The following is a 23,524-nucleotide window of genomic DNA, read 5'->3' as shown; positions in this document are numbered from 1 at the left end:
TCTACAATGTCCCAGTATGTGTTTATGAAATAAATGCCCACTGATCTGCAGTTTCGTGAATTCAGTGAGGTCTGGAGCCAAATGCCTGGTTTTAAAATCCAGTTCTGCTACTTACTAGCTGTGCAACTTTAGGCAAATCACTTCCCTCTCTGTGCTTTGCTTGCTTTATGAGCCTGTCACGAAGAGCAAATGTGCTCATACATACAAAGTACTTACAACAGTGTCTGCCCTGCAGAAGCTGCTCTATAAATATACACTATTGTCATTATCATCTTAAGTTAGAAAGGGACATTTTTGCTTTAACGAGTGAGAGCCCTGAATTTGGAGTCAGACTGCTCTCTAAAAGTTGACTTCACCAACATGTTATTAGCATCATTGTTATGGTGTGAAAGCATATGGCATGTCTAGCAAGCAAGTCAGCACAGGCTCGGTAGAATTTTTTTTTTTAAGATTTATTTATTGATTGATTGATTGCTTGATACATACAAGCACTGGGTACAGTCAGAAGTGCGGGAGGGTGAGAGAATTCACCAGAGCGGGGAGCAGAGCAGGCAGAAGGACTGAAGCACACTGCTGAGGGGAGCAGCGGGCAGTAGGAGAGGTCTGCATGCCATGTGGGACCCTCCTCTGGAGGCCAGGGAGCAGCCGGGGATCGAACTGGCACTGCAGAAGCTGCGGGCAGTTTTGCAATCCAGCGTTCAATCGCTGCGCCACCAGGGAGGCCCCTCGGTAGAATTTTTAAGGTAGAACATAACTAACTGAATGAGAAACTATGGATGATTCCAAATATGCTTAATTTGTAAGCATTCTTTAATGTAGAGAAGAAAATCCCTTTCTACAATCTTCCAGAACAAAGTCATTATTCCTTCCCTTAGTATGCTCTATCATTAATTTGCTTCAAACTGATCCACTAATATGGAACTGAAAGGAAACCATCTTCATTCTTGACCTTGAGCTGAGAACTAGTCTGGTAATTGGCACTCCTGTTTCAAGCAGGAGAATGTCAGCCTCTATCCTGGCTGTTTTTCTGAGTGTCCTCATTAAGCCTGGGCACAGTGCAATTATTTCATTAACACTGTGTACTGTGATTGTGTATTTCGGGGAGAAAGGGAAAACACTTCTTACAACTGTATGTAATTTGGGACCAACTTGGTTACCCACAGCAGGCTGGCAGTGTCGCACTCATTAAAGCCACAGCAACAAAACAGCTGTGAGTGGCACAAAGTCTGATTTCAAGGTACATGCTCCAGACTGCCCTCTTTTTTTTTTTTTTTTTATAGAGGCATGCTTTTATTTATTTGTTTGCTGGTTTGTTTGTTTGTTTTGTTTATACATGCACTGGGTACAGTCAGAAGCGCGGGAGGGTGAGAGAATTCACCAGAGCGGGGAGCAGAGCAGGCAGAAGGACCGAAGTACACTGCTGAGGGGAGCAGCGGGCGGCAGGAGAGGTCTGCGCGCCATGTGGGACCCTCCTCTGGTGGCCGGGGAGCAGCCGGGGATCGAACCGGCGCCGCAGAGGCCTCGCGCAGCTTCGCAACCCAGCGCTCAACCGCTGCGCCACCGGGGAGGCCCCAGACTGCCCTCTTCATTCCATTCCATTCTTGCTCCCTAATTGTTCTATAGTTACGATGATCCTTGACTTGAACTTTAAAATTCAAATGCAAGAGAAAAGCCTTTACATTCTGATCTCACAGGACAAGGCAAATTAATCAGTTTGAGAATCAGGAATGTTTGGAGTGACGTCTTTGGCAGCCAGAGTTGCACTTAGGGGGCAAGTGAATCCCTCCTAGTTCCACACTTAGAATGAATTCTAAACCCTTTACCATGCTTTCCCTGACTATACTCCACTCTATTCAAAATGCCTCCACCCCCTCCTGGGCTCACTCAGAACCTCATTTTTATCCCTTTTGGAGGTTGTATGACCATTGACAATTATGTTATTAATATGTTTAAGTTATTTCACTTTGTCTCTCCCATTAGAATGTAAGAGTCACCCACCCATTCATTGGAATACCCCATGCCTGGCACAGTGCCACCAATAGTAGATAATTACAAGATGCCAGCAGCACTGACTGGCGACATAGATGTCTGGGAGGAAGGAAGACAGAGCAAGCTTGTATGAGAAGAAGCAACACCCTGTTGTGTATGTGGGAAGGGGACATGGGGGTAAAATCAAAGTCTGAGCCCAAATTACTTTAATTCTAACAAGTGTAGATCTAGGAGGCAAGGCAGACCTGAGAGTTTCTGCAGTGGGATGAATGCCCAGGGATGTGGCTTCTCAACTGCAGGCAGAACAACCCCTGGTTATCTAAGCTAAAGGCTCACAAACTTGATTGGGCATATGAATCACCCAGGAACCTGCTAAAATTGTAGGGTCCCATTTGTATCTCCAACTCAATAAGGTAGGAATACAGAGAAATCTCAAGTGCCCCTAGAGACCTGGTCAGAACATGGCCAAACTGCAAAACCAGTCTCTCCATGGAACAAATAAGATGGACTAGTGCTAAGTTTAGTTTTGACCAGTGATTAAAAACACCAACCCTTAAGCAGTCTCTTTGAAATCAAAAGAAGGCATTCTGGAGTTTCACTGATACTCTCTACCCCTTTCCTGGGCTCACTCAGAAACTCTCTGCTTCAGTGAAATAAAAGCAGCCCAAGGCCTGCCTATAGGTGGTGAGCAGGATGGAGATGCAGGCTTTGTTGAAAATGAATGGTGCCAAGGAAGGACACATTGCAGTTGTCAGGTCAGTAGCCTTCTATGAAGGAGTGCACACATGGGGATGGGCATGCCACCGTGATGCGTTGGACATGTGCAATACTTACGGATTTTGCAAAGCTAAAGAAGCTCTTGGTCTCTCCAGTCACCATGTTGGATGAACCTGCAAATGGAGAGTCCCAAATCAAGCTTTAGCTAATGAAAATCAACATCTCCTGCTAGTGTGGAGGACCCTCAAATTGTTAAAAATAGAACTACCATATGACCCATTGATTATACTCCTAGGAATCTACTCAGAGGACACAAATAATTACTTCAAAAGGAAACCTGCACTCCTATGTTTATTGCAGCACTACTTACAACAGATAAACTATGGAAACAACCCAAATGCCCAAGGAAAATGACTAGATCAAGAAGATGTGGTATATGCACACTACAGAATCAAAATGATAAACTCATGGCATTTGCAGCAACATAGATGCTGCTGCAAGGGTTGTTCTCAGTGAAATAAGTCAGAAGGAAAAGAGACAATATTGAATGGTTTCACGTATAGAGGAATGCAGGGAAACTGAACAAGGAGTCAGAAAAAAAAAAAGACAAAACTAGCAGGCAAACTATAAGTCTGAGACATACAGCAGGGGAGGGGCAGGAAGAAGGGTCAAAACAGGGAAGTGAAGAGCACAAGAGACTATGGTAACAGTTCACAGATGATTTGGTGGTGGGGATTTTACAACGATTAACACCTGAGGGGAGAAATCAAACATAAAAATGAACAATGTTGAAAGAATAAATACATAAATATATTTTTTTAAAAACCCATCTCCTGCTAAACATAGAAGAATGGCAGTTGTCTTTGGTCTAGAAATATCAAGAGCTTGAAAACAAATTTAATTTAGTCTTGAAAAAATAAGGAAAATGAAGGGGATAAGCTGCATCATGTTGACTTAATTTTAGCTAAGTGTCACTGGCTCAAAGAGAATGCAACACTTTTCACAGTGACCATTTCATGACTTTGGAAAATTGGACCTGGAGCCAAAGTGTGATTTAGGCCAACATTCTAATATAATGATGAATTGTTGAAATGTTTTGTTGATTTTGTTCTTAGGAACTGAGAAATGAACTCCTATGTGAGTCTGCTTTATGGTTTCAATTTGATTCCTTGGCAAGTAAAACACTTAGGGCTCTGACAAGGACTGAACATTTAAGTGGTGGGGGATACATGGGGCCGAGTTAGAATTTAGATGGATGGACAAAGTAGGGTGCAGAAGGGCAAATGGGGGTGAAGACAACTTCAGAGACCTAGAAAATGGAGTGACCCATGTGTTATCTCCAAGGAGATCTTGGCAGAAAGGTAAAAACTATTTGAGAAAAATAATGTGAGAAACTGAACTTTGCTAATTGGAACAAGCAATAATCAGAGGAAAGATAGGAGGTATAGCTGGGAAATATTTCCCTAGATAAAAAGACCCCTTTAGGGGGTTCCCCAAGGTGGGGGCTAGATCTAATACCATATTGGTGCCTTTTCAATAACTTTCTTGTCTTGCCCCCAAATATTTAGGAGACAGTCCTTCTTAGACAACTTGTCATTTAATGAAAAAACTTTTTATGTCTTAAATTTAATTACATGGCCTGAGTAATCTAATAGCTACGTGGTTAACCTTCTGCTTTTTAGAGTGACTACCATGAAACATCATGAAAATAGGCTATGACTACTTAGTAATCAAGTAATCATTGTGGTAAATTAGATAGTTGTGATGTGATCAAGTTATATTTTGCCAAAATGACATCATAGAACTGGGGCAAAAATAGAACTGGTGAATGAGTGAAAATAAATGAATGGTCTGTCTGCACTTGACTCACATGTCCATCATACCCAGTATCCCTACATCATGCATTGATGCACATAGGTTCTCTCACTGATAGCAGTAATATAAAAATTATGCAACTACCTCCAAAGATTTTTCAAATATGTGGCCACTGTTGAAATGCTGGAACATCCAGCAAGGGAAAGTTTTATTTCCTCTCTTTCTATCATCATGATCTGATATAACAAAAAAAAATGTTTGAAACTTTCAGATATCCTTTTTAAAATTTGGTAGCTAATAACAGGGACAACTCAGTTATACATAGCAAAGACTCAATTTTCTATTGAACCAGCCAAGGATGGAGGTGCCAAAAATCTCAAATCTCAAATAACCTCAATATTAGTTGCAGGTCTATCAGAGAAGAGAAAGAAAAAGAGGGTATGGGGTCTCATCTTTTGGAAAAAACCTGTTCCCAAATGTCTTTCATAAATCCTCCAAAACCAAGAGCATATTAGTGGAGGCAGAAGCAGACACCTGCATTCTGTCTTGCTTGGAACATTAAGGAATAGTTTAGAAAAAGGAAAGCATGTACCTTGCTCTGTCATTTCCAATTGTGAAGAACCTCCCTAAAAAAAGCCCATATCCTAGCCACTCCTCTCCATCCAACTGTGGGTTCTTAATTCCTTCACCTTTTGAACCACCTTAAAGCCATTGATATTCCCCATCTGCATCACCTTCGGTGGGTCAAATCTCATCTCCTTGAGTACATTGGGTTGGTGTTGCTTTATCCCTTTTGGAATGACAAGTGCTCTTGGGGGACAATTAAGTTGTAGACATTTATGTTATTTTTATAATTAAGCAAAGACAATATAGCAAATTATAGAAAACATTAAATAATTAACTCCCCCCAATCTCATTGCCCCCAACATATCAACATTTTTCATATCTCAGAGGCTTTGTCCATATCTGACCACATCCCCCACATCTGTTTATACTCACCATACAAAATGTAGGTTCCCAGGGGTTTGAGAAGGCTGAGACCTTTCCCAGTGTTTTCCCCACAGAGGCAATCCAAAACGATGTCCACTCCTTCAGCAGAGATTCTAAATGGGGAGAAGACAAAGTAAAAGACAAAGTAAAAGACCTGTCAGGGACCACCTCTCCATCCTCTTTCCCTTCCTGTATCTTATTTTTACTCCCATTATCAACAATAATGAGGGCCTCCCCTGGTGGCTCAGTGGTTGAGTGCTGGGCTGCGAGGCTGCCCACAGCCTCTGCAGTGCTGGTTCGTTCCCCAGCTTCTGGCGAGGATCCCACAAAACAAAAACAAAAACAAAAACATAATAATGAGAGCTCTGGGAGTAGAAAGAAATGGGGCAGAAGTCGGGGAGGTGTATTGACCAACTTGGGTGCTGCTCTAAGTATTTCATAAAGCTGGAGGTGGCTGAGAATCCAACTGAGATTAATGCTGCCCAGCCTGGGCTGAGGAATGAGCACAGACATCAGAATCTGAATTTGTAGCTACCTGCCCCACTCAACTCCTCTCAGCCTTAACCTTTTTCCTTTATAAAGGGAAAATAGCTTCTTTGTGCTAAGAATGGAATGAGGTGACAAATGAAATGTTTGGCTCATTGTCAGCTACATAATAGTCACTCTGTAAGTCAACCAGTTAACAGTTCATTTGCCGGGAGCATGGGGTAATGTATCAGGTGCTGTCCGGGGTGCTGAAAAGAGTGGTGCATAAAGCCATGTTTTCAGTCATCACAGAACTTCAGGTGTAGAAGGGAATGGCTTTGCTCTCTCTTCACCTCCCTCCTCAGTGAAGTCATAATTCAAGTTAATTTTGCAAACTTCTATTCAACCAATTTTGAGGTTCAATCTGAAGTGGAGTCTTTGAGGAAAGGGGTCAAAAGCAATGAACAGTTCCTTTGTCTGCTTTTTCCAGTGTTGTAAATCTCTGCAGATTTCAAAAGCAAAGAAAATAGCACAGCTCAGAGATCCCCTGGGCCAAATTCAGCAGCAAGTTGGAATTGCTGATCCTTTCTTTGTCCCCAACCCCTGGCCTCTTTATTGTGAATGTTACCTCTTTGCTTCCTACCACAAGAGTCAATGAAGACTCTCTTGAGTGGTGGTAAGCCGGAGAGTGTCATTACCGGGAGCGAGACCCTTTGAATTCACCAAGAAATTAATTCCTCCTTATTGTAAATTTCATTTCCAGCTGGATGTCTGGCTCACATTTCTTCTTTTACTGAATTCCTTTATTCTGGGAGTGCACCTGTACTGTACCTTTAACCAGCACCTCTGAACTTGTGACAAGGAATGAAGCTATTGCAGAAGGCCCAGCAGAACCTGATGCATAGCAGGCTTTTCATAGAGGGCTGAGCACAGCACATCGGGTTTATCACAGTAATTGGTATAGAGTAGGCTTTTTACAGGGTGCTGAGCACAGTGCCTGGCACACAGTAGGATTCTCAGTAAAAACTTACTACTGATGGCTTCCACACAAACTTAGCAATACCACCTCTAAGAATTCTTCTTAATCTTTCTCCCTCTCTCCAAGTTATTACCCTCATTCATTTCCATTAATATTTTGCTAAGCACCTACTCTGTGCCATGCCTCGTGCTCAGCACCAAAGTTGCAGAAGAACAGGAAGGAGGTATGATCTCTACTTCTTTCTGAGCTTATACCCTCAGCCTGGCCTAGGACTGGGACCCACAGACCTAAGTCATGTGGCACACAGCAGATTCCCTACCACATGGACTTGACTCCTTCCTCTATGGACTTTGTGCAGCTTTGGTTTGGGTTCCTGTGTCATCTTTGTTTCTTCAGCTTCAGAGCCAGCTCCCAGCAGTCACTTGGGGTTCTCACTCACCCAAGCTCCATTCCCTGTTTCTCCTGGTCAGCTGACCAGCCCCTGGGGGAGCTGACTCTCATGTCCTGTATAAAGGAAACCAGTCAGCTTCCCAGGCCTGTTGTCAGGAAGCCAGTGTGTCCTCTCTTGGCACCACACAGTCATGGCATCACCACGTCATCTTCTCTGTGAAGACCTCCATGACTGCCTCTTCCTCAAGTGATTCACTCTCCTTGACTCTGGCGTCATTTCTCTACTTACCCTGGGCACAGAAGCCAAATCAATTCTTCACAGACCTGCCTTTCCTAATAGTGCTTGCCTGTCTCAACCCTGAAATGGATTCTATTGTTCTGACACAATCCAATTTAACTCTTATTTAAGGGCTTTCAAGAGCCTCATGTAAATCTTGCCCAGTAGTTCTTCACTAGGAGAGGTTTTTTCCCCCATCCCCACCCCAGGACACTTGGCATTGCCTGGAGACAGTTTATACTGTCATGACTTAAGGGGTGGTAGAGCTACTGATAACTACTGGGTAGACACCATGAATGCTGCTAACCTTCCTAGAACAGGATGCCTCCAACAACAGAATTATCCTGCCACAACATTCAGTGTGCTGGGGCTGAGAAGCCCTGATCTAGCCCTTTCCTGCCATCCTAGCACCTCACTCTACCCTGCAGGCTTTCATCTGTACACTCTGGCTCCATCACTCAGGGACCAAGCACTACCATTCTTTGTATTAGTGAGTGTGAACCACAGAAAGACAAAAACCCTAGAGCCAGAACCACCTGGGGCTGAGTCTAGCCACAGGGCTAGGTGGGTGACACTATTTACTCAGGCAGCACTTTCACTGTGTCCTCTGAATAACAAGGACAATAGCTTCTTCATAAAACAGGAGATGCCTGAAAATGGGCTCCCACATGTTGGATAAACCTCCATTTAGACACTGTTCCCTGAGTTCCTGCAGAGCCCTGCAGCTCCCTGCCAGGTGCTAACTCCAGCATCTGCAATTATTCCTTTACCTGTCTGTCTCCCCAGGTCACACTGTGCCTTTGTGGCTCATTTGTTGACTGGATGAATGAACAAACAAAAGAACACCAGGTCTTAAGTAATATTGTGCACCCTTTTCTCACAAAATGAGGTCTAAAAAATATTGTTTATTCAATTATTTTGAAAGGCAGGGTTTTTATCAGCTTTGCTGAGACACAAGGAACAATAAGCTGCACATATTTACAGTGTACAGCTTGATGAGTTCTGACACTTGTTCACACCTGTGAAACCATCCCTGCCATCAATCGGAAGAACAGGGTCCTCACCCACAAAAGTTCCCTGAAGTCTCTCTGAAAACCAGGTGGAGGTTTGCGACTAGAGAGTTCACAGAATCACAGGCCTTCGAGGTCAGATTGGTCCTAGGTCTTAGTTTTCTGGTCTGTAAAGTGAGAAACTCTGGCCTTGCCACGTGGTCTAGGGATACATTACATTGTCTCTGCTCCTCTGTCTTAAGGCCCTTAGAGTCAGATGCACCTGACTTAAGGCTTCTAATTATTCTCCTTGGCTTCAAAGTTAGTCATGTCCTCCCAAACAGAGGAGGGGCAAATGACATAAAGTTTAGGTCTGTATGAATAAATACTTTTTCCTTGTTCCCTTTGCAATGCCTGGTTCAAAACTAAGAGCATGTTGGGCCTCCTCTGGTGGTGCAGCGGTTGAGCCTCTGCAGCACCACCAGCAAGGGTCCCACATGGCACAACAAACCTCTCCTGCTGTGCCCACTGCTCCCCTCAGCAGTGTACTTCATCAGTCTGCCTGTTCTGCTCCCCGCTCTGGCTCTGGTGAATTCTCTCACCCTCCCGCGCTTCTGACTGTACCCAGTGCTTGTATAAATAAATAAACAAATCTTAAAAAAAAACAACAACAACAACTAAGAACATGTTCAAAAAAAATTGTATAGCTTGACAGGCTTATGAAAGAATTTTTATCTTAGGAAATTTTATGTTATTTTTCTAGTTAATCACACACAAAATAGTGTTATGAACAAAAAAATCCATGACCTAAATAAATAAAGAGAAATCACTGTATTCCACTCTATGACATGTTACGGGTTGGATCCCCCCCACCTTTTCTTTCAAGTCCTGGTGTGCCAAGAATTTATACAAAGCTGTGATCACAGTGTAGATAAAATCTGGAATTCTGCCTTTTTTTTTTTTTTAACACAACATGCCTCCACGGGTATTATTTTTTTCTTTTGCAACAGAGTCTTCACAATTATCATATTTTGAGACTGCAATGTGGGTCTAGCATGATCGACTGAACCATTTTCCTTCTGTTGATAATGAAGCCTGCTTCTCAATTTTCACTCCAGCAGACAATGCTATCATTCACCCTGTCGGGATCTGCTGAGCACCGACAATGAATCAGAAGCAGCATTTGGCTCTGCAGTGGGCCACGCATACCTGTTGCTTTTATCTTCGTTAGGATTGCTTCCCGAGGGTAGATTTAGTGGGACAGAGGGCACATTTATTTGCAGCTTCCCATTTATTTTTGTTCTAGTCCCAGGGTCTCTCGAAAAGTAATGCTGCAGACCAAGACTTCCAGAGGATAGGTGAGGTGAGAGCAAAGAGGGCAGGTGCTCAGTGGACTGTGGTGGAAGATTCTTGGGGTTTTAGTGGTGGGTGTGGTGCAGTAACATACATTTGAAGAGGTATGAACCTGTACCTCTAAAATGTACAGTACTGTAAACCAACATGACCTTATTGTAAATAATTTAATATAAAAATACAAAATAACAACAAATAATGAACTGTTGGAAGTTGCATTTGAAAGAAGGTGATAATGTGATGGGTCTCAGATGCCATTATCCTCTGCTCTTCTGACAGCAGTAGAAATCATTGATTGTGGGGGTAAAGGCAGCGCATCAAGGACAGGGAGAGGATGAAGGAATGGACCACCTGCATGAGGAACACAGAAGGCAGGAGCTCCCTGGTTATGGTGTTTTCCAGAAGAGCCCCACTTTGTGACCCTTGGCTCCCACTGCCTCCCACACCTCACTACCTCCATCTGCACTGGTTTCTTCAAGCTTTGCCTGACCCCCACCTTCAGCACACGCTATTTTCATAGACAGAAGTTGGGATGCCTGGTTTGAATTCAGGCTCCACTGCTACCACCTGTGCCAGGACCTCCTAGCACACAGATGATCCTTGCCAGTTTGCTTTCGGGTCGCCAAGAGCCTGAGTGATACCTCATGTATGAGTAGGAGATATTTGCGTGTTCCTTCTGGGACTTCACTGTGTGAAGACAGCATTAGAAGAGCTAGTTTAGCTTTCATATATTAGGTTTATAAGTTTCTTCTATTCCTCAGACTTATCCTCTTCAAAACAGGAATAGTAACAGGGTTGTTGAGAGGGTTAAATGAGCTACTACTTGTGAAGTATTCTGCGCACAGCTAGTAATATCAATACCCAATATATGTTGTTATTGTTGTTATTATTATTATTAGCCCCCCTCTCTATGAATGTCCTTGAAGAGAGATGAGCAAGGACCTACTTGGTGTCTGGAGAGCAAAGACCTTACCTTTTCACTTCTTGCACATAGTCTGCATTTCGATCAAAGAGGTGGGTCACAGAGTCTTTGATTGCTTCATGTTTGAAAGTAGAAGCTGTCCCAAAGACAGTCACATTGGGGATGGTAGAACACAGCTGAGCCACAGCTTGGCCCTGGAAGTGAAACACAAGAGACAAGTCATACGTGAGAGCTGCCATCCAACTAGCTGTTGTGTTGGGCGTGGGGTGGGATTTCCCAACTCTGCCATGGTGGCTCTTTCTATGGATGGATCCGTCTTTGGTGTGGGGGCTAAATTGTGCATTGAAAGACATGTAGCAGCCTCTCTGGCATCTAAGTACCAGGTGCCAGCAGCAGCACCCAGTTGTAACAACCAAAGATGTCACCTGACATATATAAATGTCCTCTGGGGCACAAAATGTTCCTTGGTTGAGAACCACTGGTGAAGAGGAAGGTGAAAAGGAGTCAGCAAATTCCCTAGACTTAACAGCTATTATTTAATCACCCTGAGCCTCAGGCTTCTGATCTAGAAATTAGAAATAATGATAGCTACTCCAGCGGATTCTTGGGGGAGGTATCTTTGTTTGGATCCCCAGAAGCAAACTCTGAGGCAAGGATTCAATTTAAGGGCTCTCTCTGGAACACGACCTTAGGAAATACCAAGGCATGAAGACAGAAAAGGAAGGTAGCTAATAAAGGCTGTGCAATTAAGTCCATAGCCTCCAGAGACAAATATAGCTCAATCCTTTTGAAAAACGCCCATCAACAAACACAGAAACACCCCAGAGTTATCCCAGTGAGGGTGTAGGAACCTGGAGTAGGTATCTACCAAATGGTCATCTAATATTATTGGTTGAGGGCTGCTTCGGCAATAATAACTCTTATAGATGTCTGGCTTGTCTTCACAGACCAGTCACGTCCCATGGGCAGAGAGATGCCCTTAGTCGTTAACAGGTTGAACTGAGTGCAAAGCAGACCTGACAGGGATGACAGCATCCACTCTGGGGGGTGTTAAATGAGACAGTAGGCATTCCAGGTCAGGCATCTGGCATAAAACACACTTCTAGATCCTTGATAAACCTTAATCACCTGTACCCCTCAGTGGCTTGTTGTTTCCAGGGTTGAAATATTCAGGCATATAAAGAAAAGACCAACACATGAGGTTTAAATATTAAGTGGTCTCAAAGAAGTCACAAATTACCACTGGGGAATGAGTTGTTGTTACATATCCTTTAACAATATGGCTGAAATTTAAGTCATTGAACAAAATTCTGTGATCATGTGCATTCAGAAACCTGCCTGGGAAACCAGTTCACTGATAATTAAGATGCATGCTCAAACCAGGTACTTGTCTCTTTCCAGTGTTCCATCTGCCATCTTAAGGAGGCAGAAACTATCAAGGAGGGAAATCATTAGGACAAAACCATTAATGACAAATTTCTACCTCTTGTTTTATTTACATGTCTTCAACTGATGAACCAAATCAGGCTGGCAGTTCAGTCTGTAAAAATGTTCTTTTTCCTAATATTGGCAATTAAAGACAGTGTGAAAGGACTCATAGAATGTCAGAGTTGAACGATCATACATTGACCCCACCCCCGTCATTGTTTTATAGACAAACAAGAGAAAGGGCATGCCAAAAGGGTACACCAACCCAACTCTTCAGAGGCAAATAGGAGGTTCAAAGCAAGGTCTCCTGATTTCCATTTACTGCCACTTTCTAGTGACATGCTGTCTACTTATTTTGACATCTTAAGCTAAGCAGACTTTCAAGTTACAACCTAAAATAGCATGCCACTGACACGCTCATTTGGAGGTCAGCATTTCAGAATGCGAGTTTGAACCTCAGACTCCAGACAGGCTACAGTTCTCTGTTCTAAGAATAGCTTTGGCATTTATTTTTCTTCTTGTTGTCCCCTGATTTTAAAGAACAAAAAGGGGACTATTCTTTCCAGTGAGTGTAAATATCAGCAACCAACACAGTAATTCTCTAAAATTCTCTGGCCTCAGCTATACCACCATGACAGCATATTGGGGCTGGACATACATATTGGGGTTGAAGCTAACTTGGTGAACACTGGGATGGAAAGTTCCTTGAAGCTCCAACATCCAGATGTTCCTTCCTGCCCTCTGTCCTTAATTAAACAGCATCTGGGAGGCCGATGCACTCTCCATTGTACGCCAGAGCCCCCACCCTAGAAAACATGACATTTATCAACTCAATTTATCTTTCAAATTCCTATTGTGTGATGTGGATGCTGGCGTATCAGACGTGATGAACACAGCTGAATCTCTGCCTTTAGTCCCGAGTCCCACCCAGAAACGCGGTCTTGGATACTGAGCTACCATTTTGGCATCTCTCTCCACCTTGCTATTGAAAAACAGCACATTTGTTTTTGCTCCAAATGTGTTGTTTTTCAATAGCAAGATGGAGAGGAGGGAAGAGCACAAGAGATTATGGTGACAATTCATGGGTGTCTTGGTGGTGGAAAATTTTACGGGGATTGCACCTGAGAGGAGAAATCAAACATTGTACAAAAATATATAACTATGAATTTTTAAAAAAAGAAAGAAAAACAATACATTTGGGCCTCCCTGGTGGCCTAGGGGTTGTCTCGGGACTATCACCGCTATGGCCTGAGTTCAATGCCCATCCAGGGAGCTGACCCACATATGGTGCAGCAGATCTCTCCTGTCTCGCCCAGCTGCTCCCCTTAGCAGTGTATTTCAGAAAATCTACCTGTTCTGCTCCCCACTCTGTCTTTGTTGAATCCTCTCACCCCCTGCACCTCTGGGCTACACCCCAGGTCTTCCCTGCAAAAAAAAAAAAAAGTTCAGTGTAACTGATCAAATACATTACTGATGGCTCTCTCGAAATGAATGATGCCTCTGGATTAGTTTGTGAGGGCTGCTGTAACCGCATCACAAACTAGGTGACTTAAACAATAGACACTGACAGTCTCACATTTCTGAAGGCTGCAAGTCTGACATCAAGGTATTGGCAAAGGGGGTTTCTTCTAAAAACCGTGAAGGAAGGGTCTGGTCTAGGCCTCTCTCTTCTCTTGTAAATGTCCCTCTTTTCCCTGTGTCTCTGTCTCTTCACAGGGTCTTCCCTCTAAGCCAGTCAGTGTCCACTTTCCTTTTCTTAGAAGGACACTGGTCATATTAGATGAGGGCCACCCCTAATGACCTCATTTTACTTGATGTTCTCTGTAAAGACCCTGCCTCCAAATAAGGGTACGGGGTGGGGATAGGACTTGGGAGTGGGGTCACAATTCAGCCTTGAACACTCATCTTACTGCATTCCCTGCCTCCATGGATAGAATCACACCCTTCACTCGCTGCTAAAATCAGAGCTCTCAGGACCAGCCGGAGCTCCTATCCGCCCTCTTCCCCACATCCACTAGTCTGCATGTGTTGTTTTCACTTGACTTCTCTGGTGACTGTCACTTCTTAGTCCGGGTGTCACATTTCCTCTGACGACATCCTCCTAATGGACCTGTGTACTTCACACCAGGGTCAGAATGATTTCCTCAAACACACACTGACTCTGCCCTCTTTGTCTCAGCGCTTCCCAGAGCCGATCAACTTTCGGATGAAATGCACACCCTTCATCACAGGGCCCGGCCCTCTGGAATCTGACTCAGCCGACTTCGTTATCATGATTTCCAATGTCCACCCTCTCACCAAACATGGACCACTGAGACACAATGCCAGGAGCCTGGCGTTCTGTGGTCCTCATTCCATGACATCCTCCAAAGAAACTCTTTAACCTTCTTTACTGAGGAAGAAGCTGAAGATGACAGAGCCTAGGCCGCTGATCCAAGGCCAAGAACCTTGATCTGGGGGTGTCAGCAACTGAGCTACCCTGATAAGCTATCATCAGTTTCTCTGATCACCCATCTCGGCATGGGGCTGGAATGCTGTAGCACTCTAGATTGTTGTGTGCTTATGGGAGCTGAGGCACCACACGTTTAGAATAGCGAGCCTCAGTGACTACTTGTTATCACTGCTACTATGATGGTTAGGACGTCAGCGTATGGTTTGAGTCAGTAGTAGAGCAGATCTGCCATCCCATCTTCACTACCTATATGTATATGCTACCAGCATCAAAGCCACTTTGCTCACAGCCTTTTGCCACCGAGCCTGGGCTTGTAATTTCTTTTTCAGACCACACACACTCCCCTTAGGTGCCTCCTCTTCCAGAAAGCCTTCCCAGCATCCCAGGTGGGTCACTCACCTCTCTTTCTGGCTCCTTCCTCCAGGACAGTGGCCCCCTCATCTGTCTGTGGCTGCTAACTGGCCCATCTGTGAGCCCCATGAGGTCAGGGTCCCAGCCATACTTGGCTCTGTACCCCAGTACCCCAGGCAGCTCCTGGCACATGACAGAGGTTTGGTAGAACTTGTTGGATGGATCCATGAGGAACTAATGGGGGCAGGGATGTAATGGGGAAGCCCCTCATCACTTTTTAAAATTAATTATTTTTCTTACATCATTGCAGTCCCCAAATTTCTCCTGCCACAGTATCACCCATGAACCATCACCATATTCCCTTGTGTTCATCCCTTCCCTGGTTTGTTCCTCCTACCTCCCTTCCTTTGCTGTGTGCCTCAGTTCTGTGGTCAGCTTGCCAGTTTTGACTTTTTCTTGACATTTTGTTTGATTCTTCTATATTCCACATATAAGTGGGACCATCCAGTATTTATCTTTTTCCTGTTCACTAATTTTGGCTAGCATAATCCCTTCCAGCTCCATCCAGCTGCCTTAAATGACATGAGTTTGTCTTTTTTCAGTAATATTCCATTGTATAAATATATCACACTTTTTGATCCATTCATCTGTTTGGGGGTATTTGGGATGTTGCTATATCTTGACTATTGTAAATAGTACTGCAATAAATGTAAGACTGCAGGTTTCCTTTCAAATTATTAATATTTTTGAGTCCTTTGAGTGGATTCCTTAGGAGTGGAATTCCTGGGTCATGTGGTAGCTCCATTTTCAGTGTTCTGAGGAACCTCCACACAGCTTTCCATAGTGGCTGGACCCGTTTGCATTCCCACCAGCAGTGCAAGAGTGTTCTTTTATCCACACCTCGCCAGCATTTGTTTCTGACTTTTTTTTTTAGTGTGGAAGCCCCTCAACATTTGCAGACTTCTATATTTATTACTATCCCAAGTGGGAATAAAGTATAGACTGAATTAACATACCTAATCTCTGACCCAAGCAGACTTTACCATTTGTACCTTAAATAGAAAGATACATGTGATAACAAAATGAGATGATACAAGTAACTGGGTTACTTATATAGTTATAACTGAGTTATAAATATAATTATATAATTATAATTTGTTTTATTACATAACATTACATATATTATTACACAGTATGAGTATATGATATATATCATACTTATATATTACATATAATTATATATCATATAAAATATCCAATATTATATGATTATATATAAATATTACAAATATATGTATCACTAGTATACATGTATAATATAATCAGTAATATCTAGGCTATAATATCCCATTTATAATATATAATCAGTATAATAAAATAAGTAATATAGTTATATGCACTTAATATAATTTACAGAGTATCAGGTATTATATATTTATATTAATATATAAATAATAATGGGTGGAAAGTACAAATTCTGTGTACAGGTATTTGCTTTCCCTTCGCCTTTGACCTCTCTGTTAATTCGCTCAGGCAGTAAGAGATTCCAAAGAGAATTGTAAGCTCCTCACTGACTTTCTAAAGTAAATAATGCCCAGCTTTCTGTATTTAAGCAGAGAAGTGATTTCCCTCACCTTTATAGAAAAATCTGTGCTCTCCCTTCCTCAACTCCCAGGTGACTACAGGATCAGCATCTAATTTAGCCTCATTTCTCTCATGCGCTTTGCAAATAGCAAGGACTCAATAAACATTTGTGGAAAATGTAGTGAATTTTCAATAAAAAGGAGTTTGTAATTTACCTGCAGACCTAGAACATGAAATGAACAAGACAATCTATTCTCCCAGCAACAGCAGTAGCTGGAGATTTGCATGTACATGTTTTTAATTGATTTTCCTTTCCTTCTGTGGAATGTAAGAACTCTGCACCCAGCCTCTGCTTCTCTGCGATGCAGTTAGCAATGCAGCAGTGACAGCAGCTGCACTTCCTGTGCAATCTGATGCCAGGCACTGTGCTAGAGTGCTCCATTAAATCCTTAAACGACTTCTGGAGTAACTGTTTGTGTTTCCCTTTTGCATCTGAAAATAGTGATTCCAAGAGAGAAAGGAACATGTCCAAAGTTGTATGGCTTGTAAGAGATAAAGCTGGTAGTCAAAGTTGGGCCCCATGACTCAAGGCCACTCTGCTGTTAGCTTCTTATCCATCTAGCTAAGCACCAGAGTAGCTGACCAGAACTAATGGTTTGGAGAAAACTGGTCACTGGCATCCGTTTGAAAGTCTTCATGAATTCATTCTGGAGAGTTTTGCTTTGGGGTGAATATATTTCAACGAGCTCAGTCCTATCCCAGGGAGTCCCATAACCCCAGAGCCATTGGAGTCCCTTTAGTCCCAGGGCTATTGGGGGTCCCCTCAAGCAAAGTACAGACAACAGTGGGAAATCTAGGGATGGCAGTTACAAGACAGCTGACATATGACTCATGTAACAGACTGGCAATTCAGAGCAAGACCCTAGTCCAGAAAAGCTAGGCACAGCAGACAAATGATTGGAAGAATCAATGCATATTTATAAAGACTTAGTGTGATGCCTGGCACATACTAAGTACTCAGTATACAGCAGATTTTAGCTAAACTGCCATGAAGTTAGGACTGAGCCTGGTTGACACTCTGGCCACCCCCTAATGGGAATTTGGGGTAAATGAACCTTTCAGTACACTGAGATTTAGGATTCAGCACCGGGGTCTCAACTAAGAAAGAGGCACAGAGTAGATGGTTTCATTTCAGGATCTCTGAATGCAGACACTGTCTACCTCTCAGCCTGTGCCTCATCAAATACTGGAACTGTAGCTTTAACCATACGGAAAATGCTCAGTCGTCTCTAAGCACCACCTATGGTCTCACTACTAGTCCTTTCACATGCAGGTCCCACTGCCTGGAATCGTCTTCCCTGTTGTGTCTCCTGGCTGATTCCCAGCAATTTGAATCTCAGCCTTTCGACTACTTCATTGATTCATTCATCCCATCACTATAGGGCTAGTTAATGAGCATCTCTAACAGAGTAGACAATATGACAGGTGCTGGAAACACAAAGTTATCAAGTTATGTGTTGTCCCTGTCATCTTGGAGTTTGCATTCCTATAGAGGTAACACATATAAATAAACATCCTAACCAAAGTATAATCATACACCAATTCCAACCACTGAACTAAGACCAGACAGATGCACCACATTTTTTGCAAGGATGCAGAAAATGAGGGGCACACATTAGAAATGCAAGTGGACATGATGGGGGAGAGCCTAGAGGGAGAACTTGGACTCAATGACCTCTGTGGTCTCTCCAGTTCTATGCTTTCTAGGTCACACTCACTGACTCTTTACCCAGGATCAGGAAAGCCTTTTGAAGAAGCCTCTCAAAGAGAAAGAAAGTTTATTCCTTACTCTAAAGCTTGGTGAAAATCAGAACTTCCATTTGCTAACTGGACCATTTCTGAGATCACTTTAAAAAGAGAATTGTGTCTATCTCTTCCAAGAGTTGATTTCACTTTTAAACAGCTTGTGGAAACGCAGACCACCCATGTGTTCAAAGAATGGAAAATAATCAGCTGAAAGAGTTTGTGAAAGTACCAGGAAGCCTGGCAAAAAGAATGGAGTGAGATTGTTTTTCTTCCAAAGAATTGGCACTTGGCTTTTTCATCTTCATCAGTGCACGCAGGCAGGCACTCAGAGCAGGGCAGAGAGTGGAATATGATCACGAAATCTAGTCAGGGCGGGGAGGGAGAGAGGGTGGTACTTGAGGCCGACCAACACTTTTCCAACAACGCAAGCTCCCCAGTTGAGATCTAGCCACAGGGTGAGCCCCCTGATTTTCAGATCTGTGCTGCTATTTCCCTGCTCAAAATGCAGGTGACTCAATTGTTGTGAGGAGAGAAAATTCAGATGCCACGTGTGAGCTGCTCCATGCGACCCGCCATCAGAGGCAGCAAAGACTATTCCGTGTTCTCACTAGCACAACCTGCACAGCAGCCAGCTTTTCATTTTCTTCCTTGTGTTGTTACTGCAAAGCAGTTGAAAAACAAATGTCACTTCCTATAAGTCACACGTGTCGAGAATTTCAACCACAAGAAGTTGAGGGAGGAGGAAAAAAGTGGGGGAAAAAAATGAAGGGAGGGACATTATTTTATTTTTTGGCTGATCAAGATAGAAGGGAAAAAAAGCTTTTTTTCATCCCTCAATGCAGTAGACACATTCCTTGTAAAGAATTGGTAGAGAATAGCTTCTTCCAGTGATTGCTTCTCTGTGACAGGCCTCAACAAGCTGTATCAGCATCACTTGTAAGAAAAGCAGATTTTCAGGCCCAGGCTTTGTTCACAGGGCCTGGCCAACTGCATTTTATCAAGCCTTCTAGGACACTCTGATGCTGCTCAAACTCAAAACTGCTTCTGAAGATAGGTGGCTATAAAGGGTCTCCACAATGCTCAGAAACTCACATAACAGATAATTTATTTAAAACCAGAGTTTAGGGCCTCCCTGGTGGCGCAAAGTGTTAAGTGTCAACACTATGAAGCTATCGGCAGCCACTGCAGCACGAGTTCTATCCCAGCGAGGGAGCTACCCACATGGTGCAGCAGACCTCTCCTGCCTCAGCCACTGCTCCCCTCAGCAGTGTATTTCAGTCAGTTTGACTGTTCTTTCCCCACTCTGTCTCTGGCGAGTCTTCTCACCCACCCCTCCACACCTCTGGCCTACACTCCAGCTCTTGTATGCATAAATAAATAAAATAAATCTAAAATAAAACCAGCGTTTAATACCCCAAGCTCCCTGAGTAATCCCTAATGGTCAAGGAGTGCTGAAATCCTAAAATTTCCTTCTTCTATAATCAGTGGTGACATTGGATCAATCCATTTCCTGTTTTCCTAGTTGAACTTGACATAACAGTTTAGTATCTGGGATCCTATGGATCAGGGATTGAGGAACTCTATTCCGGATTCTGAGATTCCAGAAGAGAAAAGCATCCGTGTGTCCCTGAGCAAGGTCTAAATCTCTGTTTGTCAGGAAAAGTTCAGCCACTCAGCTCCTGTCCATGGCTTGACTACAAGGGTGACTAAACCTTTTTCTCTGCTCATCACTGTTCTCAGCTCACTGCAGAGGCACTCAATGGAGAAACAGGAGGGCAAAGTGCCAAGGAGAGTAGTTTGTTTTTCCCCATCAACTGCACGGAGCTTCCTGAATGCCAGACAGGGTTCTACATGCTCTATATACACCAGCTTACTCACTCCATCTGTGCTCTGAACTCCGTGGGCTGGGAACTGTTACTGGCTCATTTTCCACTGAGCACAGAGCAGTTATGCAACTGTCCGAAGTCACACAGCAACAGCCAAGACCAGATCTGAACCCATATTGTCTGGCTGCAGCACCCACATGGTAACCACTAGGCCATGCCAGACAGTGGGAGAGGCTCAAAGGAGAGAAAGGTGGGGAGCCGTCTCTCACCGGCCAATTGCTTTGTCCAGCACTGCTCAAAATCCTTCACACACACTCCTCAATTTGCCCTCCAACATCATCCTCCCATCAGGAAGACAGACTCAGAGATGGAGCTAGAAAGAGCAAGTGGGCTTACTCAAGGTTATCCTGCTAGTAACTGGAAGCTGAGGCTCAGAAGAACAAAGCCTCCTTGACTCTCCACCCACGTGCCTTGCTCTTTAGTGCTAAGAACACAGTGAGGTAGAAACAGCCCCACCAGCATAAGGTAAAGCTGCTGGAATACACTCATGGCCCTTCTGTGTGTCCTAAAATTCACACACATCCTCCTCTTCCCCGCTGTCCCTCTTCTACCCCCACCCCTCACCTCCTTGCTCCTCCTCTTTCTCTATTTCTCTACTTTCTTTCTCTACCTTATTAAAAATCTCTTGTATGAGGCCTCCCCTGGTGGCGCAGAGGTTGAGAGCTGGGCTGGTTTGATCCCCAGCCGCCAGCGAGGGTCCCACATGGTGCGACAGACCTCTCCTGCCGCGCCCGCTGCTCCCCTCAGCAGTGTACTTCGTCAGTCTGCCTGTTCTGTTCCCTGCTCTGGCTCTGGTGAATTCTCTCACCCTCCCACGCTTCTGACTGTACCCAGTGCTTGTATAAATAAATAAATCTTTAAAAAAAATTAAAATTAAAAAAAATTAATATATACATATATATATAAACTCTTGTATCTCCCACTAGGCCATCAGCTCCCTGAAGGGAGACCACACCTTACTGGCCTCCCTATTCCCAGCATTCAATCTGCTGCATTAACTGAGATGAATGGTAGAAATCACAGAAGATAGTCTGGAGCTCAGAACAAGGGGGCACAAGAGGACCACCAGCTCAGGGGCTGGGCCTGGGCACACGTGTCCTTGCCACGGAAGGGAGGTGCTGAGGGAAGGTCTTTACCCCTTGGTTGGGTGTGGTCAGGGTGTAGCCCACATGCCAGACCATGATGACCGAAGGGCAGCACATAGCCCACCCATCCCCTGCCACCTGAGATGTGGACTCCAACAACCACGTGGCTAGAATCCTGGCCAGAGAGTCAGTCCAGCCCACCAGATGGCAAAGTCCCCTTCGCAAGGCTCTACCTCACGGTGGGTCAGAGCCACTTCTAGGCTGGCTGCCTTCCATGCAGTGCATCTGGATGAATTTCCTGGATGATTACATTTGCATAGTGGGATGCCGGATTCACATTTCCAGCCAAATGACAATTTGTCCCCACAAATTGGAGCTATGGTTTTGATAAATGCATTATTTCAACCCAAAACTTGTTAGGTAGGGTGATCCCATAATTTGCCATCTAAATTGGAATGTTCTTTTGCAAGTGAAGGAGGTGCTGCAAACGCTGCCTGTTCAACAGGCGTCAACAGAAGTAGCCCTGGGGGAAATTCACCTCCCTAACATGAAGTCAAGGAAAGGACCTAAAAGCATGGCAAGGAGAGGAAGGCAAAGGCAGGAGCATCTGTGAGGCTGAGATTGTGACCTTTGCATCAACCCCTTGAGGGACTATGACCCAATTATTCTGAACAGCCCCATCTATAAAGTTGGGCCACTACCTACTGCACGGAGTTGTCATGTATGTTAAATGGACATGAGAAGTGCTGCAGCGACCTGCATCAAGGAGGGGACTTAGTATAAGCTCGCTCCACCAACTCCCATCTCTGCCCTTCGCCAACATTGCCATGCTGGAAACACGAGGATTTGTGCAACATCATGCAGCAGAGCCTGGCAGGAAGTCTGCGCCCTTCCTCAGGAGGGCAGTGTCACAGCGCGGCCCTCTGCCCTCGCATCTTTTCCCAAATGTCCCTGTTCATTGAAGGCACCTCTGGACAGGAACGAGTGTTTAGGATCCTTCTGTTGTGATCAGTGTCTCCACTGAAAGTACCTGACTTGGGCAGGAAATCCTCCAACCCTCAAAGCTTCACTCTCCCCTGTAGCCCTCAGAGATCAGACATTCTGCCCTTGGCAGCGGCTCCGTGATGCTGCAGAGCCCATCACAGCTGGAAGGTGGCAAGGGATGCTCCGTATGTGAGTACGCTTACCCTTCAGTCCAGAAGGAAAGGGAAGGGCAGCCGCCAGGTCTGCTGATGGGCATCCCCACGGGGATATTTAGCCCATGTCCCCCTCAATTTCTCCAACCCACTCTCTTGAGAGAGCAGCTCACTTCCCAAAGCTTTGGCTGGCTGACTCCATTCACAGCAAACATCCAAAGTTAACTTTCTGGGCCTCCCTGGTAGCGGCAGGGGTTAAGTCTCAGCCCTATAAAGCTATTGCCAGCCACTGCAGCACGAGTTCAATCCCTGGCCTGGGAGGTGACCCACATGGCACAGCAGACCTCTCCTGTCTCTCTTGCTGCTCCCCTCAGCCATGTATTTCATTAGATCTGCCTGTTCTGCTCCCCACTCTGTCTCTGGTGAATCCTCTCACCCCCTGGACCTCTGGCCTACACCCCAGTTCTTGTGTGCATAAAGAAATAAATCTTTTTTAAAAAAGTTAACTTTCTTTGTAAATAGCAACTGTAAAATTCTTTCACTCTTAATGTTTATCAAGCTGCACTCTTAATGTTTATCAAGCCCCCCCACCCAGCAGTGATGCTGCAGGTCTCTATACTGGAGACCCCAGCACAGTGCCAGGCCCACAGATGTGTTCATAAACTTGAGAATGAGTCACTGAATGAATGATCATCACTTTGCATTTCTTCCTTCTTCAACGCATCTCAGTAAGGCAAACTTCTATTCCTTCCATGGCGCACTTTTCACTCCCTTAAGTGAAAATCCATGTGCTGTGCATGTAATTAATGTGCTGTGTGCTGCACACAGCACTTTGTGTTGCCCCATGCAGGTGCCAGGCATACTAAGTGGCATATTATTGACACGGAACTCCAGTGAAAGTTCCTTAACT

General features: G+C 44.2%; 1 protein-coding gene across 1 annotated transcript in view; it reads right to left on the bottom strand.

Moving 5' to 3' along the window:
* The window catches only part of VAT1L (vesicle amine transport 1 like), a 131,211-nt gene that overhangs the window by 69,149 nt on the left and 38,538 nt on the right, over positions 1–23,524 (bottom strand). The window contains exons 4-6 of the mRNA XM_037516196.2: positions 10,938–11,080; positions 5,521–5,624; positions 2,824–2,879 (exon numbers count right to left, since the gene is read on the bottom strand). Coding sequence (XP_037372093.1) covers positions 2,824–2,879; positions 5,521–5,624; positions 10,938–11,080 — 303 coding nt within the window. The remainder of the gene's footprint in view (positions 1–2,823; positions 2,880–5,520; positions 5,625–10,937; positions 11,081–23,524) is intronic.

The sequence above is a fragment of the Talpa occidentalis genome, unplaced genomic scaffold (assembly GCF_014898055.3).
Source record: "Talpa occidentalis isolate TD23 unplaced genomic scaffold, MPIMG_talOcc4v2.1 talOcc4.17, whole genome shotgun sequence".
NCBI lineage: Eukaryota > Metazoa > Chordata > Mammalia > Eulipotyphla > Talpidae > Talpa > Talpa occidentalis.
Note: the sequence above shows the minus strand (reverse complement) of the source record. Positions and strands in the feature narration are given on the sequence as shown.